Consider the following 23,941-nt stretch of genomic DNA (forward strand, 5'->3'; position numbering starts at 1 on the left):
CCCCAATAAACAATTTGAATGCCTGGAATAGCTACAAAAGCTCTCTGTGAACATTTTCCCCAAGTGTAAATTATTGGAAGACTGTTTATATAATTCAAGAAAATCTTGTGTCCTTTTAATCTTGCTGAATCCACCACACTGACAGAATCCTGCCTTTACTCTATGCTTAAGGACTGGATTTATTTCTTTACCTCATCATGAAGAAAAAGATAAATGAAATCATACTTTCTGATGTACGTAATTTAGCTTCTGCACATTTTCACCTTTCACGAAGTTTAATGCTTCTATAGTTTCCGCTCTTGAATTGGTCAAAGCTAAAGCTAAACAGGGCAATTCTCTCCATTCAGTCCTGGTACTATTTTGCTAACATTAACTTTATCATAAAACGTTCTTATTCATTCTCAACAATTTGATTTCTTGAGCATTGTTTGATACCCGCAACCCTTGCCATGTGCTGGGGACAACCACAATTCATAAGAATTTCAGGACCACAGCATGACTCAATTGTCGTTTCTCCTAATGCTCTCTGTTATGATGTTTCTATCCACAACATTTCGGGCCAAATCACTTGTACATGAAAAATGAACAAGTTTTCCTATCACTTCTGCCCTACTGCTTGCTGGCTGAGGAGTGACTTCCGGAATAGTGCTGCTGAAAGGAAAACCACTGAGGAAGCTGAGAATCTGCAAAGATGATTGACTGGAAGAGAGATACGACCTCTGACTGTCACCTGTTGTACAGACTCCTGGAACCTTAGATTTGGAGGAATCTCAGAAGGTGAAATCATCTACTTCTCCCCCATCCATTACTTCTACCAAGGCACTGGGATCTCTGGACACACAGGGCTGTCTTATTAAGTTATTCACTTACTTACTTACTTAAAAATTTATTTATTTAGTTATTTTTTACTGAAGTATAGTTGACCTACAACACTATGTTAGCTCCAGGTACACAACATAGTGATTTGATATTTTTATACATTACAGAATGATCGGCGCAAATCCACAGGACAGTGTTAAAGGTCTCCTAACTGTGTCTCATGCTTCCACTCTGGCTCTCTTCCTGCTTCCATTTTTCATGAGCATCTGGATTCATCTTTTAAAAATATATGTCAGATATCTGTCTACCGCTTAAAACCTTCCAATGGTTCCCATGGATTTAGATTATAATCCACGCTTCTTTCCAAGGGTGTGTGAAGCCCTGCACAGCCTGGCTCCCGCCTAGCTCTATGTCCTGGTCTCACGCTGCTTGTGTTCACTAGACCACAGATGTACTGGGCTTCTGTATGTGTATCTATAGACACATAATCTGTATATATACATATATATTTAACTGAAGTATAGTTGACTTACAAGTTTATATTAGTTTCAGGTACACAACATAGTGATTTGATATTTTTATACATTATGCACCAAAGTGATAGTTTTATTGACTATGTTCCGTGCACTGTACATTACATCCCTGTGACTTATTTATTTTATAACTGGAAGTTTGAACCACTTGATTCCTCTCACCTATCTCACCCATCCCCCCACCCCCGCCCTCCAGCCACCACTAGTTTGTTCTCTGTATCTAGGAGTCTGTTTCTGTTTTGTCCGTTTGTGTGTTTATTTGCCTTGTTTTTCAGATTCCAGGTATACGTGAAACCATACATTTTCTGTATATTTCCTGAATGCTGAGCACCTTCCCACGTCAAGGCTTCTGCCTGGACTGCTTTTCCCTCAGATACTTTGTGCAGCTGGTTTCATTCTACAGAACAGAAGCACCTCTCCCCTCACGTCAAAATTCCCACATCACACTGCATTGTTTTCTTCCCAGTTTAAAATGAATGAAGAGCTTTTATGGGGACTGTGGGTTTGGGAGGACATTAGCTGGGCTCTTGCATTCTTTCTGAGCCAAAGTCGGCAACATTTGGCTAGGCAAGTGCTAAGGATGCCTTATTTGTGCCCGGAGGCTGCGACTTTCGGGCTCCACATTTATGAATACAACAGTCCCCTGATCTACTTGTCCAGCATCCCCACCACCAGAACAATAAAAACAATAGCTCTCATTCAAAAGCAGGCAAAGCAGACACTTACTTATGGTGGATCCGGACTCTGGCCTGTTCAGGGAGCTGATGATGACAAAGCCGAAACCCTCGTTCTCTTTGCGGTGAATGACCACATCGCTGGTCTGCAGGCTGTGGGAGGCGAAGCCTTCGGGGGGAGAGGCGCTGCTGTTGGTGTGAGTGTTGGTGTAGGTTGCGTAGTCGCTGCGAGGAGAGCTGTGGTGGGTCGACACGGAGCCTGGACTCCTCCCGTTCTCTGGGCAGGGCTCCCCTGGAACACACATCGTACACAGGCACCTGGTTATTTAGCAAGGGTCTTGATGAAGGAGTGCCTCCTGTGTACTGGGCACTATTCTAGACACTGGCATTGTTACCAGGCTGGTTGACTGGCCTCCATTCCTCCCCCCACCCCCCACCCCCCCGGACGTGAAGAGTATTTGAAAAGCTCCAAACCTGGCTGTGGAGCCCCCTAGGTCTTGCCCCTTTCCACCCTTCACAGCAAACACAGGTAAAACCCCTCCTCAGCTTCCCCTGTGCCGCTACTTGTTTATAACGTCTTCTCGGTAAGACTGCAACCCGCCAAGACAATGCCCAGTTTTAAATATCAGCCTTCTCAGTTTCACAAAAATAACTGATCTAAGAAGATCATAAAACAGATAGACAGACTCTTCAACTATGCTATGCATAAAACCCACTTAAAGAACTCGTAAGAAATATGCATCATCAGAGTTCACCCAAGGAGTTTTTTCAGTAGATCTAGGATCAACTGGGCACAGGAATCTGGATGAGGTCTCAAGGCCACACTTTGAGAAGTGCTGATTGTAGCTGGCGTTAACAGCCCAGAGGATGTCCACGTAAAGTGACCTACCGTAATTTTACTAAAAAGCCACGGGTTTATTTAATTCTGTGATATTCTGTTAGCTTAGAAGTGTTCATTCACTTTGTGTAGCTGGGAAACATACTTCTTAGTTTGCTCACTCTAGGATCAAATCTAACAATGATATCAGGCTGCGGAATGATGAATTTTGAATCTCTAAGGGAGGTGTTGGAGGCCTTGCTCATTTACATTCTATATTATTGTAAAATATACTTTATTGTCAACCAGATAAAGCAAGCCAGTACTTCCATGAGAAAGCAAGTATATTTATAGGGAGAAATGATAGAAAGTTGGCAGCCAAGAGAACCTAGTTTTTAAACTGCAAGTTGACCCATCATTCAAGAAAGAATTCTGTCATTTTACTATAATACCTAGGTTCTGGTATTCGGATGAAAAAAAAAACTTAAGCAGGCACGTAGAATACTGTAATTAGAAACAGGACTGTTTCATGTCCATCTTACAACTTGATTAGTGTACTCAAAAGATGTTTATGGAACAGAGGAACAATAAGATAGAAAATAATGATAATTAGTGATTCCTTTATGGGTCTTTAGATATGGTCTCCTATTTACAATACTGGCAGTTGTCTCATATGGCAAGTTAAAAATAATTAGCCAAAGTTCCAATGAAGGCTTTTAATGTAAGATGCAATTCCATTCTGAAATGAAAAATCATTTCGTTTAAAAAGTCAGTCAGTTCAAAAATCAGGGAACGAGAACACTGACTGTAAGAGATGTTTCGTTACACTGATACCTAAAGAAAATGGAGCTGCATTTAATCAGATACTCAGATTTTAAAATGGTCTTTACAAAAATGTATTCATTTCTTGTCTGTGATTACAGAATGAATAAGACCCAGGCTACTGCTTATTACTGTTTGATATATTTGAATGTTTCTGTAATATTTAATCAATCAGGTTTTAATAAAAGAAAACAAATGGGTGTCTTCATATGTAAGAAATGTACTGAGGTGATAAAAGAGCAAAATGTCAATGTCAAAGCTTTTCCCTCTTTTCCACCAGAATTTCAAACTACCTGTAAAATGAACCCTCTCCACTAGAAAACATCATCCAAAGACAAGCTGTTATTGTCTTGGTGAAGCACATATCCTTTATCAGTCCTTGTATAAGTTGGAAATAAAGTGATTGGAGAGAGTCGGGAAGAAGAAAAACAAACAATTATTATGCTGCAACATTAAACTGAAAATCTCCCTGAGTTATTGGACCAAATCAGTAACTAAATGTCATAGGCAGTGACAAGAGAGATCTCATTTTCTGGCTGTCATATTTTAGGGGGTTGAGAGCTGTGGTTGTCAGTAAAGCAGCAACTAAGAAAAATTATCTGTCTTTGCAGAAAGTGGCTCGGAGTGGCTATGCCGCAGGTTCCAAAGGGAGAAAGAAAGGAAATCATTGCCTAAGTCAATGTGAGTGTCCCTGGGTGAGTGCAGGAGTCAAATACATTAACAGAATACTTTCCTATTGCTTCTGCATGTCTCTTTCAACCTCTAGAACAAAGTTATCTTTAACACCATGAGCACATTTAAAACCAGGGAGTTAAGAAGACTTCCAATGATTGACTTCGAGGGATATAACTGATTCCACCTCATTTTTCTACTTGGCTGGCTCTAGACCCAAATGAGACTGTTTTCTCTCCAACAACACTTCCTGGTATAGGGGATGAAAAATGTTGTTTTAGAATAATATAGTAAAATGTCAGAAAGTGACTAAATACCACGTGCAATTTTTCTTCTTCTTCTTTTTTTTTTTTTTAAACGCACTAAGTCCCAGCATCCCTGACTCATCCTCTGGCTCACATGCAAATGGGTGTACAGAATTCAGTCACTTAATATCTATTCAAGTCCAATAATTAATTTTTAGGTTTTAGCTTCTGTTTTGTCCTCACCAGTCATACTGGAAATCATCACTGTGCTGACTGGGAGAGGGTCTCCCTTTGGGAAGGCAGGAGTCATTGATAATGTCCTCCAGGTGAGATGGTTTTGACTAGAACAGTCAACTGCTGGCCAGGAGCTGCTCCTGGTCTGCAGACCCATTTATTATTCCTGCCCAATGCCGGTCTAGACTTTGTTTAATAACTGTTAAAATTAATTGCCAATGTTTTTAAATAGGGTGATTTTACAGAAAGCTGGATTTTTAGTTCCTCTTGAAATATTTGGTAATAATCAACTAGAGTTGGGCAATTCCTGTTCCCTTGACTGAGTACACAATGTGCGAGTCTCAGCTACTCCCCAGCGTCTCTTGCAAATTCCTGATTTACTCATTTACCCGTGGAGTGAAGAGCACACAGGGCCAAAGGGACTTGTGCGGCTGGAGCCCTCGTTTCCCTTCAAGATCACAGACTGGGTACCAGGGCTCTATGTAACCAAACAGACGTTGCCTGCTTCCAGGTTTTGCCTGGGCCTCTCTTCACTGGACTGTCCCCTGGAAGGATGTGCAAATCCTGTCTTGAAGCACGGCTGAGGCACCGGGGTATGTGTGTGATAGATCTTGGACACGTGCACTGGAGTGTCCACGGGCACAGTGCACCCCTGTGGTGCCTGGCAGGCTGGGGTCCTGCCCATGTTAGGGGCTGGCCTTCCTGAAGGCATGTGAGTTTCTGCACTCCTGCCTTATGCTCATCAAGGCAGACATTATTTAAATGGGTGACATGCTCGTAGACAAAGAGTAAGGGATTGTATTTAGAATTGACAGAAAGTATAGTAACCAGGAGCAGGGAATTCACTAGCATCCTGAACGCTGGCTAAACTTTTCACCCAGCTGCCAAGAAAACCGTCCCTTTCTCAGTATCAGGCCAAGAATTAGACTTTCCCTTAGGTGTTAGAAAAAAAAGATGCTGACAGCTTTAAGATGGACTCTAACGTGTTTTGATTAAGTCATAAAACTTTCTTTCACATCAATTCTAGATTTACACTTTCGGGAATTCCTCAGAGACACTCTTCTCTCAGACGAATCGTATGTATTCAAAATAATGTGTCACTACGTTGAACGTCTCAAAGTTGAATTATTAAACATGTAAATATTTACACTTTCAGTGTAACATTAACGCCACTTTCAATAACTAAATATCGGAGCTGGTAGCACGGATGAGGCACCTCTCAAAACTAGTTTAAGGTGCAAGATCTGTGCTAAAATTATCTGGTAAACAAAACTGGATACATTACTGGATGTTTTCATCCTTTACGTTTTTATCCACCATTTCTCACTTTTGAGGATCTAGTTTGCTACTGCCTAATTGAAAATTCTGCCTTTCTACCTTTAGTGCGTACACTTTTTTTGGTATGTTAACATTTGGGGCAGGTTTTTATTTTAATTTTTGCCCAGTGTAACTAACCAGTCTGTATCTCTCATAATTAATGCTTTTTTTCCTTCTTCTTCTCTTCAGCATCAACTAGGAAACCAGTGCCCAGTGTCTTCTGAGGTGAGGCAGGACATTTGTACGAGCGGAGGCAAGCATAAGGCTGACCTCCCTTCTGCCCACCTCTTTTTCCATTATATTACTCCTTTGTGCAAGAAGGTGGTGACACTGCCTGTCTCCTCGTTTATCTTCTGTCTCTTCACAGTCTGATTACTCATTTCCCCTCAGCTTTGAACCGTCTCATCATAAGCCAGGCTTGGACCTCCCACCGCATTTGCTTCAGAAACCATAATAATGATGATAACAAGAATCCTGAAAATGGCATATCCACTGTCATATCCATTTGTAGCTATCTCTTCTCACTGTCGGAGAAATGGCAGCTATGAAGAAAGGCTGTCTTCCTAGGCCCGTTTAAAAAATCTGCTCCATCCTATTTCTAGGCATTGACTTTACTATCAAAGTATCCTTTGCTGAACTTAATCGTTTTCAATACTCATGAAGCTTTCAAGGAAGAGTGGGCTGAACTAACTTGGAAGCTCTCCTGGTGTGAATGAGCAGTCCGCGGCAGAACACTTTCAAGAACTAAATGCACTTGGAAGCCTAAATGAGTAAAGCCGGTAAGAACGGCAGCAAAGAGCATCTTCACAGAAGTTACATGATCCACAAATTGCAAGAATACATTTTTGAGGCATTTGGCCTACACTCCAATAGCCTGGGTTGATCAGAACAAAATTTAATTTACGATAATCAGCTGATGGCAAGGAGGGCATGAAATTATGTTGGTGCATTAGTTTTTGCACTTTGCAGTGTATTTCCTTGTGAATCAGTATTTTCAAACTTATCTTTGGGGTTACAGAACAAATACCACAGCAAACTTTTTATTAAAAATCACTTTGGAGTGTGAGAGACAGTTAAATGTTAACTGAGCAAACACTGTCTTCCTCGGGGCATCTCGCCCAAGGTTAAGGCATAATTCAAGGTGTTTTACTTCACTGGGTCAAGTGGTCTGCCATGAATTTCTGAAGACGAATGGCACCTCTTAGCAAAACCTCCATAATACAAGATCTATAGCAGTCTCGACAGGTGAGGGCTGATAATTCTTCTGACTTACCCTTTTAAGTGATAGCTCCTGCTCAAAATCTAGTTTCTACAAGACTTGACTAGAAAAGGATTTTTAGTTCAACGAATAAACCTTATACTCTCTAGTGATTCACAGCTGTGATTAGCTGGTGGCTCTTTTTTAAAAATTCAAATGTATTACGATAATAGCACATATGGAAGACTCCTTATGTTAGGGAGTGACATTTGCTAAAGGTTGGTCTAATGTCTTTGAATCCACTGGACAGGGGGTTGGTGGTAGAGTAAAGAAAGAAGCACTGGCTGGGGAGATGGGTCTCTGCATAATCACTGACTCACTGCAGACCACCAGGACATCTACTGAACCTCTGGGCCTCAGTTTGTCATCTGTAACACAAGGGAGTTCACGTTGCTCTTTCTAAGGTCCCTCCTAATTCTAGTATTGATCACTGTGTACAAGGAGCAGTCCAGGGCTGAGGAGAGAGGCCAGCAGGCCACCGGGGCAGGTGACGACGGAACATCTTTGGCACTGTCGCTCCTGTAATTCACAGGGCAAAGGAAGCACAGGCGGTTTGGGACAATATTCCCAATATTACTGAGTGCTCAGAGGATAAAAAACAGTATAATGCTTGTAATGGACATATTCCTTATAAACAGAAATCTTTTTGGGGGGGGGTGTTGAGAGATGGTAAAGAGAGCTAAATTGCATCATATGACTAAGAGGGCTGACTTTTAAAAGTATTTCTTTGGTGGATTCTTTTATGAAGCTGTAAAGGTTGTAAAGGGAATAATTACTTCTAATTTCTCTGTTTCATAACTTTGGAGTTATATGAATTGTGCTTTCTCAGAGTGACATATAGATGTATTTTTCTAAATCAGAGTAATCATTTTATTGTTACCATTTATCAGGCTCTATAAAGGAAGTTAATTTTCCATCCTAGTTGCCTTTTTATGGTATCAAAATGCTGTGTTTCTTGGCTTGTAAACACAATGAGGAACATTTTCAAAAGCTATATTTTTCACTATTATAATGTTCTTCTTATACCTAGCATCTACCAAAAAGCAAAGAGCATGCATATCTTAAATTAGCCTCAGGCTTTGCTAGAAATTTTTAATGACTCCATGGAAAATGTCAGCCTCAAAGACGGCTTAGAAATGTACTAGCGGGGTGAAAATCTGCACTTTCAACATCATAGTTACATCTGGCATAGCGAGGTTGGTCTTTTCCCTCATATAATATAGAAATTGATTTAAAATGTTGTCTCCAGTGTCCTGACCCTGACTCACAAAAGCATCTCACCACCTAACCCCCAACTCTTGCTGCTGGTTCGAGTTACATACCTCCACATAGCACCTTTCTTCTCACAGTGAGGTTGACCTGCCCGTTCCGGGCTGCATGGTGCATAAGGTCGATGACATAGCGGTGGGTCTTGCCAGCCACTGGAATCCCATCCACATAGACGAGCTCGTCTCCCGGGTGTAGGCGGCCGTCTCTGTCGGCTGATCCCATGGCAATGACAGCTCCAATCAAAATCTAGACAAGCAGTGAGAAGAAAAGGATGTTTATGTTTCAAACCTCCTTCCTTCCTTCCTTTCTTCCATCTATCTACTTACCTACCAAGTAACTCAGTAGAAGATTTTATTCCCTGTTCACACCCTCTGCCCCAAATCTGAACATGTACTTGAAAAATGAAAAATGAGAGGCTGAAAGGATACCCTCCTAACTCTTCCAGGTTGCTAACTCCTCTCAGAGAAATAAATGTTTTGGACTTGCTCCTGATGGCCATGAAGTCTGGGGGACACTTGCTCAGTGGTTCATAAGCTATCACCCTTAACACCAAATAACCTGATGTCATTGGCCACCGTACATGGGCTCTGAATTGAAACAAACTGGGGGTGGAATCCTAGCTCCACTTCATTATTTGTGTGCCGTGGGCAAGTCTTTTCAACCTCCGCAAGCCTCGGTTTCTTCACCTGCAAAAATGGGGAAATAAAATAATAGGACCTACTTCATGGAGTTGCTGGGAGAAGCGAAAGAAATAGTGCATGGGAAGCATTTAACTTTGCTCAGGGCACGTAGCGAGTGCTTGAAAAATGTCAGGGGAAACTACCTGCTGTATATTATTAAATTCAGATGAAGGTTCAAAGTGTTTTTTTATCTTTTAATTTTTGCTTTGCTTTCAAAAGCTGGAGTTAAGGATAAAACAAAACAAAGCAGAACTCACGGCTGGCTCTCCCTGGACAGGTGACCTACTTTAAGAACAGTCAAATCTCCTCCAGATTTTTGCTCCATTTCTTTGAATACTTAGAGCACTTCCTCTGCACAAAGGATGTCCCCAGTTCTGCCTGTCCCCTGCAATGCTTCTGCTGTCTAGGTGGCCACCATACCAGGAAATTTGGAGGTACACATCTGGGAAATGTGCATATTGTCATAAAGCTCTGAACCAGGGACTGTGACACAAGGCATAACGATGTAAGGTTTCCTACTTCCCATTAGAAACACTCAAATTAGTGTCCATTAGCAAGGCTTTTCTTCTTTCTCAGAGGAAAGGCAACAGCACTCAATATTTTAGGTCTGCTATTTAATCTACAATTTTTCCAACTCATGGACAACAGATTTCCAAAGAATAGTTTTTCTTTTGCCAAGTGGCTTAGCCTCACAGCATCTGAAGGCAGTGGTTACCATTAGTCTGATAATGTTACAGAGGCTATATTCTAGGTTGTATCTTAAGTCTATAAAATGACCCCGTGCTCACGGATTGATTTCTTTCAAATCTCAGATCTGTGGATTCCCGTTAATTTGCAGAGCTGCTCCATCATGACCTGCAGCCTTGTGTGTCAGCAGACGATTCCTTCTTACTTGGTCACGCTGCTCAGTGTGGCCTGTCAACACAGATCTGAGTGCCCAGACCTCCTCAGGTATACGCAGAATTAGGGTCTGGAGAGTTTTCTCTTTTTTCCTGAGGACTTCACAGCCTTGGTCCACTGAATAGCTCTCTTTATCCATAGGAATGAAAATTCCCTACCACACGGCTGTTTTTTCCCTATTCTTGGGGGAGGGTGGGGAGTGGAGAGTGGAGAGTAGATTTGCTTCCTTGCTGAATATTGGTGCTCTGATGACTGATTCATTATTGCTCTCACAGGAAACACATCGCCAGCCTTGGACTGCTGGGCCACAGCAAATGGCTGTGCCCATATGCTGCAGTCCAGCAGTCGGGCATGCTTCTGGTATTTTCCATTTTCCCTTATTGTCCTGTCAACCTGAATTTATGAGTTTCTTTCTAAAGATATTCCAATCTATTCTTCAAAAGACTCCACCCGCTATGGAGCACTTCACAAATTTATTAAGTGCTTTGTGCAAAAGCCAGTTAAAATGAATGTTTATGTTCCTCCACTGCCCCATGAAAAGCTGCATTTAGCTGGGTTCGCCCAAAGAAAATGCTTCAACCTTTAGATTTCCTGTATGCCTCAGTGGGAGAGTTTATAGCTAGTAACAGAGAAAAAATGGCTAGAGAAATTCTTAGCTTAATTACCAACATTAAGCTATAGTTCTGATTCTAACTGATGAAAAGGAATTAAAAAAATAGGTTACAACTAAGAGAGCTACCATTGCAATTGGGCACTCTACAAAAATAGTAAAAACAAAATTTCACATAGGAAAATTCTCATTCCTCTCCTGCTGTAGGAAAACAGCAAAGATATACTCTTGAAGTTATTTTCTGTGTTACTAGTTTAATATCATCCATTAAAAGGAGAACCCCAGTATAACATCTGTTTTTCTGTTTTATTGCTGTGATATGAAGTACTCTCCTCGCTAATTAATTCATTTATCCAGCAAATATTCATGGAGTCCAGGGATACTTCTAGGTGCGAGGAATCCATCAGTGAACAATAAACAAAAATCCCTTGGGGGCTTCCCTGGTGGCGCAGTGGTTGAGAGTCCGCCTGCCGATGCAGGGGACACGGGTTTGTGCCCCGGTCCGGGAAGATCCCACATGCCGCGGAGCGGCTGGACCCGTGAGCCATGGCCGCTGAGCCTGCGCGTCCGGAGCCTGTTGCTCCGCAGCGGGAGAGGACACAGCAGGGAGAGGCCCGCGTACCGCAAACAAAACAAAACAAAACGAAACAAAATCCCTGTTCTATAGAGCCATTCTAGTGGTCAGACAGTAATAAATGTAAAAATTATGTTGTATGCTAGCAGGCACGTACTATGAAAAAAATAGAGCAAAGTAGGATGGTGGGCGGGTGTCAGCTATGCGGCTGAGGTGGAGTTAGGGCAGGTTGGATCAGGCCTCAATGAGAAGCTGACATTTGAGCAAAGACTGAAGTTCACTGGATACATTTTTTTTAAACTTGAAGCTTTCATCTTCAAACTTTACTTTGTTCTATCAAATCTTACATATTTATTTGTAAATAGTGTATTCAATATAATACTTCAATATAGCTTATTACACAGTATTGTGAAATTATTAACAATATTATTGTATAATCACATTGTATAATCCACCCTCTACCTTTTTCAGAGAAAGGTTGTCATAGTTATGAAAGAAACTTGAATTGAGCTCAGCGTGGGGAACTGGAGCAGGCATGAGAGCTGCTCGTCCATGAGCTACATATATGAGTTACACTTGCTCCTTCCTTCAGGAACTGCCGCTGGGAAGAGGCTGACCACGTGCGCTGTCACTGCTTCTGCCTCTCATGCTGCTGTTGTTCCTTAGCCTTTGGCCAGTTTACACCTTTGTGCCCTGCATTTCACTGCTGACACAGAGCTAGCTCTATGTGCCTCTCTACTCAGGAAAGAAAATAACCCACAACTTTTTTTTTTTCCTTAAATTTGAATATGCTTTGTACACTTGACACATCTGAGTAGTTTATTTCCTATCTGGATAGGATGGTCTATGATTCCTTCTTGCACTGTTAACTCACATTGACTTCCATATATACATTCTCAACGTTCACCTAAGCTCTCGAAAACATACTTCAGGATATCTGACCCTTTAAATCAGTAGTTCTCAAACTTTAGGGTGCAGAAGAATCACACCGTGAGCTTGCTGAAACAGAATTCTGCATCTACCCCGAGAGTCTGATTCTACAGGCCTGGGGTCTAACCTGAGATTCCGCATGTTTAACAAGCTCCCAGGAGGTGTTGGGTGCTTCTGGTCTGTAGATCTAATGCGATTTGAGTAGCAAGTTTCTGAGTATTCTCACTTGGTCCAGTGGACACAGAAACTGTGGTCTCACTGGTCACGTTCCAAGTCCACTGAGGGACTTTCCCTCGGGTGCCTGGCTTGAGCCTCCTGCCCCATCGTACTGGTCACTTTCCAGGTCTGCTGAGTGCATGGCCTGGGCTCCCTGACCCATCAGGCTATACTTTCCTTCTCATCTTGCTGATCCCTGGCTATACTGGCCAGTGAGGCTTCCCAGCCAACACTGGCCTCGCTCTACTCATCACATCCCTCTGACCTCACTGGATCCTTCAACCTCTGAGGACCCACTCAGTAGCTTTCTCATTGCCCTTGGAGTTCTTTATCCTGCCTCTCTTGCCTTGGCCCTGAAGAAACAGCTTGGTGGCAAAACAGATCAAGAAAGACCCCTCCACACAGACACCCCTCCCAAACAAGTGACCTGGCCTTATCTTTCCAACCATCTTTTGTAAAAAAAAAAAAAAACCAAAAGAATCAAAAACTCCACAACTTCACTTTATCTTAAAGGCTGTGAAGGCACGACAAAATGATGTACTTGATATGAAATAACAGCAATTCACATTCAAGTGGCTGATATCCTCGTAAGCCAGGGGAAAAAACTAACACAGAACAGAGAACCAAAACTAAGCAACAAACAAAACCAAAACCACCTTTTCAGTCCTTTTAAGTCCTTTAATTCTTTCCCACACTACCTAATGGCAGTCTAAACCCAGCAGGTCTGATCTGCAACAATTACAGCCCAGGGCGACTTGACAAGGTGGCAAGCAGATTTCCAGCTCTAGCCTTCTGAAACTCTTCCACAAGTTCGCACCGGACTCGCATGCCAAGGCCCCTGTCTATCATCGCCTCTCTCTTTCCATGAACAGTTTTTCTCCACACAGGCCTTTCTCCACTGCAGTGTTTTCCAAGCCTTTCCATCTTAATGCCTTCCCATGTCTTTGCAGCTCACAGCTGGAAATCCCATTATCATTGCTTTGTAGCAATTTCTCATTTCTTTCTATTTCTATTGTTAGTTAACTGTGAAAATTATTTCCTCTTGCAGGAAAAAATGCCCATATGCTTGTTTGAGCTGGAGTCCTGCTGTTCATTATTAGCCAAAAGCCGTGCTGTCGTGTTTAATGCGCACCCTGAGATGTCAATACCATTTTGTCTATATAAAGGCAGAAACCCATTTGATATAATTTATGAGACCTCCTGCGGGGGGGGGGGACCCAGTCACGTCAGGCGCCTCTCCCTTTGTAGCACATCAGCAACTGAGGCTAGTGCATTTTGTTTGTATATCATCTCTGGACTTACAGTGGAGGAAAGCAGGAAGGAAAGGCATATGGGAGATATTTACAGTAGACTTACCCTTCCTGATATAATCTTTCTGAGGTGCAACATTCTGGTCTTCAAGACACTATATTCTGGCTTTGAATGCTTCAGGGAGATTTAGGCTTCTGCTTTATGGTTTCACTGTCAGAATTGTAACGTGCAGCCTGAGCGTGTCTTAAATCATTCAATTGAAAGAATAAACCAGAGTAAATCTAAACACAATGAGGATAACCAGCAAAACGTAATCTGAAGAGGTTTATCATAAATACTGAATGCCTGCCCACCAGAGGAGAGAAAGGACTCAGGAGTGTAAAGCCAATGTTCAGAAGGGCTGGGAACCCGGGAACCTGTGTACCGACCCGGCAGAAAGCTGTCCTGAGGCTGACGGTACCCACCGGCTGCACTCAAAACACCTGAGCTTCATTCTCAGCGATATGTGTTCCATTTGGGTAACAATTCTATAGTTTCTGTGCCAGGCCAAGATCAGCTAGACCTTTCCCTTCTGGAGTCAGCTGACACTATGCCTTTCCTATAACTCAGTCATGCAATTCCTTCTATCTCTGAAGAGGGGGAGATGCAGTCCCTTTTATCTCTGAAGAGGGGGAGACGGGCGAAGAGAAGACGGTGCTACAAATGTGGTGCTAGTTTATCCACAAAGCAGACAAAGCATGAGCCTATGGAGGTGGCAGGAGTCCAGCAAAGTAAGAACTGTGTATCTCAAATACTGTATTGAAGTAAGCATTACGGGAAGAACTGGAACTTCGTTGTTTCCCCTTACATTTATTTTACAGTTTAATCTTTTACTTGTATTTATGTATGAGAAGGGACCTGACTGTATTTCAGTGCTTAGGGACCATTTATGAACCTTTTATGAACCTGACATAGTCACACTGGGTACCACTTAAGACATGTCTTTTACAATGAGTGTTTTATGGCTGTTATTTTAATACATGCTCACAAGTCTCGCTTTGCTGTGTTTTTTTTGTGTATTAATGAATATTGTTATTTTATGCAGTCACTCTGATGTATCATATATGTAATTTCTCCAGAGCCCTTCGCAAATTCCCAATATTGTGCCAACTGAAGTTGGCTTCCTGAACATCCTCTCATGGTAATCCCCTAATTCAAACCTGGCGAGATTCTGCAGCATTGAACTTGATTTTACTTTTGTTTATCCCCGTGTTTTCTCTCCCCTGTAGTTGTGATTGAAAACATACACCATTCTGCTGTTGCAAGTCATTTCCTCGCATATATCTTCTGTCATACTGCATGTTTATCTGTGAGCTGCTGCCCAGAGAGACTAGGGGTCCAATACAAGTAAATCATTGAAATATTGAAGAGGAATCCAATCCATTTTAAGAAAGAGCAATGTCCCTCTCTTCATGAAATGTGCATTGATTTATGATGATATGGAAACACTGGCATGTTTTGAAAACTTAAATACCAAGAAAAAAACCAAATAAAGCAAGCCTCAAAAAACTTTTATGTGAGTCCTAAAAGATTTCTTTTTTTATATCATACTGAATGATTTTTCCCTTCACCCATACACACAATATAACCCAAAGTGTGGAAATAAAGAGAATTCAACTCACAGGCTGTCCAGGCTCATCTCCCCCGAGGATTCTGAAGCCAAATCCAGACTGCATTCTGCGAAGGTGAACATCCAGCTCCTTGTAATCCGGACCTGGCATAGAGGAGACCCCACTGAGTGATGAGTCCTGCCTCCCCCCAACCCGCGAGGGACTGAACACGCCGAGGATGGATTAATTTTGTGGGCGTGATTAATGAGAGTGCCGTTAGAGTCGGTGAAGAGCACAGAGGATAAGAAAAAAAAATATGGTAACAAAAAAGTCGGTATTCCAAAATTAGGTAGTCTCTGGATTAGCACTGACCAGCCAAGGGCATTACTAGGGTATTGCCATAGGCAGAAAGAGCACACAAATTTTCTGAGTGAAAAGAAAAATCAATGCTTCCGTAATTCTTCATCTTCCTGAAAGGATTGAGATTGCCCTCAAGAAGACTGGCTGTCACTTTGGCGATGTTACCCTGACTAGAACGATTGTTTTAGAAGTAGGAGACAACAGATGGCAACGCCCTGGAAGTACCTGGTAAAGGACTACTTAGTAATTTACTAGTAGCTGTTTATGACTTGATGTGTCCCATTTAGTGTGTGTAGGGGAGGGGGATATAAACTTACACCTAATAGAAGGTGTCTCTTTTAAAATTGTTAGAGTTAGAAAATAGAAAATCTGAACTTTTCTCTATTGAGGTTTGGGTGAAGTTTTGATTTTCTGACAAACTCCTTTAGGTTTTTCATAACTCAGGGACAGAAATTTGCCTGGATCTAAGTGAACTTTTATCCCCCAAACATTTTAAAATGTGGAAGCCACTAGTAGATTCACTACTGACTCTGTAAACATATTCAAAATAAACTAGACAAGGGATATTTTTCTGTAGTTAGCTGAAAGAACAGAAATGTACTTAAAAATAAGCTGGGAAACTCTTCTATCATTTTTTTTCAACCCTAGAATAAACTAAAACCATGAGAAATATTTTAACTTTTTAAAGAGAATATGATTTAAATATGATTTAACCTTACCCCCTGCCACTGGCCCTTTGAACCTTCCCCAGGGGCAAATGTCTCAATCATGACTGGGCTGTGCATACTTTCAAGGCCACTGTTAGGATGTTAATCAATGATTAGCAACTTTGGGGAATGCTTATTAATGCCATCCTTTGCTTAAGAAGTATTTAGTGATCTTTGGGCCTTAATGGTTTAAAGGAGGTATTAGAACTGATAGATGCAAGTATTAAGTTAAATTCTCCTTGCTTAAGCAGAATGGTTTTGGAAACTGGGATGGGATTTCAGAGGAGAATCCTCATGAGACAGGAAGTTTATGTCTGAGCCATCTGGGTATATAGTAATAGCCATAGTTGAGAGAGACACTCAATAAGTGATGGCCAGGCAAATCTTTTCCAGACTCTACAGTAAGTGGAGCTGCTGAAGTGATGCAGTAAACAAAGCACAACAGAACAGGGCTTGCCTTTGTGCCCACCAACCTGAGCAAAGCATTTCCAGTGATATGTGAAAGGCAAGTCACTCACTTCTGAAATGTAGGCATAAGCTGATTGTGTGTCTAGTGTTCTCAAGGAAAAAAAAAAGCTGAATCAGCCATATAAGTACGTATGTATATATGTCCACATCGTCCAAGACTCTATGACTTTCGTGCCCTTTTAGGACCAGGTGCATGTATAACCAAAGTCTTTCCCATTCAGTGACGAATATAAAACTCAAAGAAGAAGAACCAACTGGATTTCCACATCCATTAGTCATCCTTTATGAATTGTATAATCATTCATATTTTAAAGGTACGACAACTTAGAAAAAGTCAGTTCCTCTTAAACACTTCGTTAGAGTTGAGTGGTAAAAGGAAAATGAAAACTTTGCCCTACACTCTACAAGTCTCAACTGACTTTTGAACTCAGTTTATTCCGAGGTCTACAACATTATATATGAAATCACATACTGGGGTGTGTGCTAAACCTTCAGGACTCTGGAGGCAAGTGGAGCAGCCCTACAGAGTCATGGCAGGTACCTGTATTTCCCCCAACACAGGCAGAAAGGCGAGGGGAGAGGGGAGGGCGACAGATAATACCCAGTCGCCGTTCAAACCTCTAAAACTTGGTTATATAGCTGCTCCCATCAATCTCTTCTCTAGGTTCCTTTAAGCTTAGAGGACTCGAGACCATATATACATAAAAATCACAAAGAGAGCACGATATACTTTCGACATTCAAAATGATACAGCTAGCGTATGTTTAACCAGAACCTTCCATTTACTTGTAGATAGTCTCATTTTTGCATTGCTGCTGAGTATGGTAAGTGAGAAATTGTTCCTCCAGTGGCTTTAGCACCAATCCATATTGCATGAGGAGCTCTGCAAAGACTTTACTGTGTGATCCATTTGCTAAGGAAAACTTTCCCCCGAGGAAATGCTGAAATCATAACAATCCCAGTAATGGCATTTTTGAGATGTGCCAAGGTACAAGGGAGCTGTCGTGTCAGAGGATGCTGTGATTCCTGGGAGAACTGGAAAGCTTTTCCTTAATGAATGACTCAGGACTCCTTTGTATTTAGGAGAAAAATATAGATCTATGTTTGCTAGTTAATTTTATTTAACTCTGAAGAACTCTGAAGATGTAAGCAAGGAATATTATCTCCCTCCCCCTATTCTTTGTGTGCATTTTGGTGACATTCCGATCCCCTGACTACTGCTCTGACCACTCTGATTTCAAATATAGGGTGATATATGCCAACCACGTCATCTTCACCCTCCGTTCTTCCAGGCCAAGACGGCCAGCTTCATGGCACATGTGCATGGAGAGGCAAAAAGAGACCCGTTAGAGAAGTGTGCCTGCAGATATAATTTACTTTTTATTTCTTTGTTAATTCTGAACACAGACTCAGAGGCTGCAGGGCGTGGAAACTTAAGAGAAATAGTCAACTGGATAAAAAAAGTTTAAATGATGGATTGTGCCTTAAGGCAGTTTATTTTTTTCTTTTTCTTTTTTTTGTTATTGCTTAAGGAAAATAAGAGCTTTCAGAAAGAGAATTTTTCCTTTGTTTCTCCCTCCCTTCGCCCATCCATATGAGTCTGGCTTTAGAAAATAACTAACACTATATGCACATAGCTGGAAACATTACTTTTCTTCCTTCCTGCTTTGTTAGCTCTCTTGAAAGATTACAATGTTTCTGATACTCTCCTTTAGCTGCTCTTCTGGTCTGATGACATACTTAAAATGATTGCTATCATGCTTTATCTTTTCCCCTGTCAATGCAAGGACTTAAAGCAAAGAAATTCAAGGGCAACTCTTCACCCCAATGTTATAGAATTTAACAATCCTCACCCCTCTCTCCAGTTGGTTTGCAAACCATGCATCTGGCAGGCTGTTAGATGAAGGGGTCTGGGGGACACCTAGTGGGACCTGAGTCACTCTGGATGTCACTCAATCATGCCCCTACCAACATCCCTTTTTTTTTTTCTTCTTTGTGTTCAGTCTGTATCTGTGCTCTTTTTTTCTTTTTCTTCTTCTTTTTCCTTTTCGCAGAACTGTGAGGGGTGCTCTCAGGCATTTCTTGGTGCAACTCAAGATGAGGCAGTCATTGTGAAGAAATGGACTAAGAGAGTCAGAAAACTCTTTGGTGTTCAATGGTTAGCCATGGCCAGTGTTGCTTGTTCCTTAGAAGTTGGGTCCTAGGATCCTCAGGCGTTATGAAATAATGCATCTTAAGATCCTCGTCCCAGATGGGACTTTGCATGACCACGGTGGCAAGCTACAGAAATGGAATTTACAAGTCCTGATTAATCCTGGGCTCTCAATAATATTGAAAAAGCTACATCCCGGTAGCAGGGTAACCTCCGTCATAATAAAGAAAAGCAGAATTTCAAAAGCTGATTCTTATTTTGTACTAAGACGCCAGGAAGACTTCACATGCTATACGTACCCTTGGTCTAGCTTTTGAAAGACACGGTTCTGTGCACCGCTTCAGGAAAAAGGATGGGTGACTGAACACAACTGATTAATTTTGTGAATGGATTCAAGCTTCAAAAATGCAAAGAATGGCATTTTTATGGATTAATTTGGCACATGGAATGCTGCTGTAAACACGTCAATTAAATTTTGGTACTTGAATCCCCTTTCATGTTTTAATTAAACATAAGCACCACAGGCTTATTATCACATTTTGACACAGATAATGAATTCATTCAATTTTTCCTCTTGAAAAAGTATTAAATTTTTGGCTTTTCCTTGGAAAGAGATCTAGAAAAGACAGTACGAGGAAGGAATCAAGAATCAAAGGTGGTTATTAAATATGTCCCTGACCAAAAAAAAAAAAACGTCCCTGGCATCTGGATTTCCAATGTACTCTAGATACAAAATGAATTAAACAAGAATTAAATAGTTTTTATTGATCAAATCTAACATTACCAGGTAAATAACTAACACATTTTTGTCTTAAAATAATCCCTTCTCTCTACTTTTTTCTCTTTATACCTTTGGTAATATGAATGTGGCCAGACATGTTTTAGCCATAGTAGAAGCCATCTCCCACTCTCTGTTTGGTTCTCTTCAAATAACCAAAGCTTTCAAATAAACTCAGATTTTCCCATCTGAAATACTCCCTTGCTCTCCCCATCCACTTCTCTCTTGAAAGAGTGGTCTTTACGGAAGCCCTCACTCTCTCTCATGTCTGACTTACTCCTGACGGTCTGGTTTCTGTTCTCTTGGCATTACTGCATTGCTCTCTTTAAGGTCTTTGATGACATCCTAATGACCAAATCCAATGGCCATTTTATTCTCGTGATTGTTTTTCTTGTGATTTTTCTTGTGATTCTCATTGTGATTGATTTCTGTGTCCCATTTGATACTGTCGACGCACCCTTTATGACCCCTGATTTCTATTGTTTCTAAACAAGAAAAGGTCTCCTTCCAGAAGGGATTTCTACTCTTGGTTTCCGTGATACGCCACACCCTAGTTTTCTTGCCTTTGGGTGGGATTGTTCATTGAAAGGTCCTGACTATGGATTCATTGCTCTTATTAACATTCTCCCTTGGTGATGGCATAATTATCTTTGTTTATCTATAATATTCCATATGCACAGCGTGTAGGAGTTGCTTAAATGTTTCTTGAATTTGTTTTAACATACTCGCCAATCTAGTGTACCTAATAAACCACAGTGCTATTCTTCTACTGAGTTTTCACTTAGCTTCATAATTACATTAGGACTTCCTACCGTCAATTTTACCTCTGTACCTAAGCATCTTTTGCAGCTAAAGTTAGTAAAATACCTTATAATTATGATAAATTTATCCGATTCAAAATCATGACACATAATTTGATAAGGAACATTTTATAAATATGAGAAATAGTATAGGAGTTCTACTTATTTTGGATGGAGTCATAATTTTCCAAAATAGTTTCCTAACTTGTATGGACACTGAACAAAATACTTGGATTGTTCTTTTCCTGAAAATCTGGATTGCATAGTAGTATAATACACTCAAACTACACTATAACTTTTCTCTTTCAAGTAATGTATATTTCTTGAAATGTAAAAATATCATTTTGCGCATATATCAAGGTAATGTAAGCTCTTGAGGAGTTCTTCTCTTTCTTCTTTTGTTTTTAAATAAAGTACCTTCAGAAGCTGAAATTTTCAAGAAATGTGCTTGCTGTGGCCAGGAAGCTAAGGTTTAGAATCTCAAATTAAATCCTGCTTTCATTTTGCAGCTGTAATCACTAGGCCTCAGTTTTCCTCTGGTTATAGGATATTCTTCAAAATTACAAGGAGTTTACAGTCATATATTCTTATATACTAAGAATAATTATGCTTTAAACATTTTCAGACCAAGCTAAACAAATACTTTAGACATTATTTGGGGACACAATGCTAAGCAACATCTCCCATATTTTCTACATATCCAAAAAAAATGACATGGAAACTTACAGAATGAAATGATCTCAAGCACATATATTCTCCAAGGGGTGTTAGAACATGCTGAGATGGATAATGAGCTGTCGTCATGGAAACACTCTAGAGATGTGTGCTGTAAGCCCACAGACCTGAAACAGTACTATTGTTATGAAACGTTCTTTTCTACAATTGTTTCAGTGTTCTCACTTTCCATCCAGTGGTCTAACCTGCTGTTCAAAGCACTTCCTAAGAGTAAGAAAATATGAATATTCCTTTACCTCCTTCATTTCCATAACATTAAATATTTCAGTCCAAACCAAATTAATAACTATTTTCAGATTAGGTCAAAATTTTTCTTTTAAGTAAATTAATTTATTATAACTAAAAGCTCTTAAACTTGAAACTATGCTATTCTATTCTAACTTAAAATACTATTGAAATGTAGCACTTTATAATTGGCATGGTTTAAACAAATTAAATTGATACAGGTATTTACTTGATGTAAAAAGAATTTCATTCTTCATTAGGAATATTTTTAATAAGTCTTCGGAAATGTCTAAATTGCAAATCTCTTGAGATACTCTAGCTTCTTATTTCTATTTATCTAGTCCAGTGCTGTCCAAAATAAACAAAATGTAAGTTACACTGGTAATTTAAACATTTCTATTGCCCACATTTTAAAAAGCAAAAAGAAATAGGTACAATCAATTTTAATAATATACATTTAACCTAATATATCCAAAATATTTAAGCATTAATCAATATTAAAAAATAATTAATGAGATATTATACATTTCCTTTTTTTTAGTACTAAGGTTTTGAAATCTGGTGTGGATTTACGCACATCTTACAGCACAACCAAATTCAGAGTGGCCACATTTCAAGCGCCTAATAGCCACATGTGTCTAGAAACTTCTGTATTGGCTATTGTGGATTTAGTCAATCTGGTGGCTTTCTTTGGTACCTGGCTTTTAATCTAATCTTTTACTAAAGCATTTTATGAAAGAATTTAATGAATATGACTATTTTCCTTTGTCTTTTGTTTGTTTGTTTCCTTGGCAGCCATGAGGCCAAACGCGGTGAGACTTGCCCTCTACCTTAAATATGTGCTTATGCGGGTGAGTGAAATTAACATGGTGATTATATACTAATAAACTGATGCTACTCAGAAGAATGATTTGTTACACAGAATGGAAGACGTTTCATTCACAGGACTGTGAGTACTGAAGAATACTTGCCAGAGGAATCCATTCGAAAACTGGTCCTTGGTGGCACTTGTTCTGGATGGGAAAATGGGGAATTAAAATTGAAATTCATTTACGGCATTTTAAAATTCATCTTTACTTTTTTTTGGTTTTAATTAGAACTCACTCCCATTCTTGTTCTCGTGTTTAATGATTTTTTTTTCTCTAAAATCTATGGAAGTTAGTGGACAGATTTACCTGGTTTTATGTACATGAATATGTCTGTAAATGTATTTCTTTCACATGCAGGCAAAAATCTGAATTCTTGTAGATCAGAATGGAAAAAGAGATCATTATTTCCAAACATTAAGCTCTGATTCTCATTATAAGAATGCTTATTTGAAAGTAAAGTCAATTCAGAACCCCAAATAGACACACAATAAATACAGGTCTTTGAAATCATGTTATGATATTGTGCCATCAAACACTGAAAAGTGAAAAATTCAATCAGTGATTATGTTGATTTATGTACACCAGTCCAAATATTTTGACACTTACAATTATTTGGATAGTTGAAGTTATGTATAAGTAGTTGAGTAAAATTGGTTTATATTAGCAATACGGATCCTTCATGAGAACTATGATGTCATCTATGCTACAAATAACATAAACGTTTATGGACATGAGTATAAAATACTATATATATTCCATAATATATGTATGAAGTACTAAGAAAAAAATGGGTATTTTATCATTAAACTTAAAAACTTAAAAGAAGACCAAATTCTGATTGCTTTCTTACTGAGCTTTGTTTGCTTTGAATAAAGAGTTCTATACTATTCAACACAAAAAATGAAACAGAAGCCTCTTGAGGGCGATAATGAGGCTGTTCCCCAGGGTACCCTGCACAGCTAGCCTCACTCATGAGGAGAATCAGACTCCCTTCCAGGCGATCTGTCTTTTCACAGTAAATCAGTTTTCCAGCAGAATTGTTACTTTTTTAAAAAACCTCCATGTTTACTGTGACTGCTTAGGATTATGAATTGAGAAATATCGTTTCATCATAAAGATGGAGCTGTAACAGGGATGGAAGATTGCTCCCTTCTAAACATTTCCATTAGTTGTAAAGGTGACACTTTACATTATCATAATCTCACTAGGACCTACTTGTCATCAACAATTAGACTCAGTTTACTGCAGCCCTGATGGCCTCATTTTTATTCACGGAAGTACTCTGGGTTACACTGTCAACTTGTGCTACCACCAAAATGCTTTGACAAACTAAATAACTTTCAATCAAGGACTGATTTTAGAGTTTACTTCTCACATTTTCATCCCGTTTTATCCCCCGTCTGATTCCCGGGGCATTAAGTTTTAAACTACTGAATG

At 40.1% G+C, this 23,941-nt stretch overlaps 1 protein-coding gene across 2 annotated transcripts in view; it reads right to left on the reverse strand.

Moving 5' to 3' along the window:
• The window catches only part of MAGI2 (membrane associated guanylate kinase, WW and PDZ domain containing 2), a 1,308,856-nt gene that overhangs the window by 132,594 nt on the left and 1,152,321 nt on the right, over nt 1–23,941 (reverse strand). Inside the window, exons 13-16 of one of the 2 annotated variants that reach the window (XM_024738093.1) lie at nt 22,607–22,648; nt 15,483–15,574; nt 8,714–8,906; nt 2,079–2,318 (exon numbers count right to left, since the gene is read on the reverse strand). In XM_024738093.1, coding sequence (XP_024593861.1) covers nt 2,079–2,318; nt 8,714–8,906; nt 15,483–15,574; nt 22,607–22,648 — 567 coding nt within the window. The remainder of the gene's footprint in view (nt 1–2,078; nt 2,319–8,713; nt 8,907–15,482; nt 15,575–22,606; nt 22,649–23,941) is intronic. The other variant, XM_024738094.1, reaches the window with a different exon arrangement.

This window comes from Neophocaena asiaeorientalis, unplaced genomic scaffold, assembly GCF_003031525.2.
Source record: "Neophocaena asiaeorientalis asiaeorientalis breed wild unplaced genomic scaffold, Neophocaena_asiaeorientalis_V1.1 scaffold170, whole genome shotgun sequence".
NCBI lineage: Eukaryota > Metazoa > Chordata > Mammalia > Artiodactyla > Phocoenidae > Neophocaena > Neophocaena asiaeorientalis.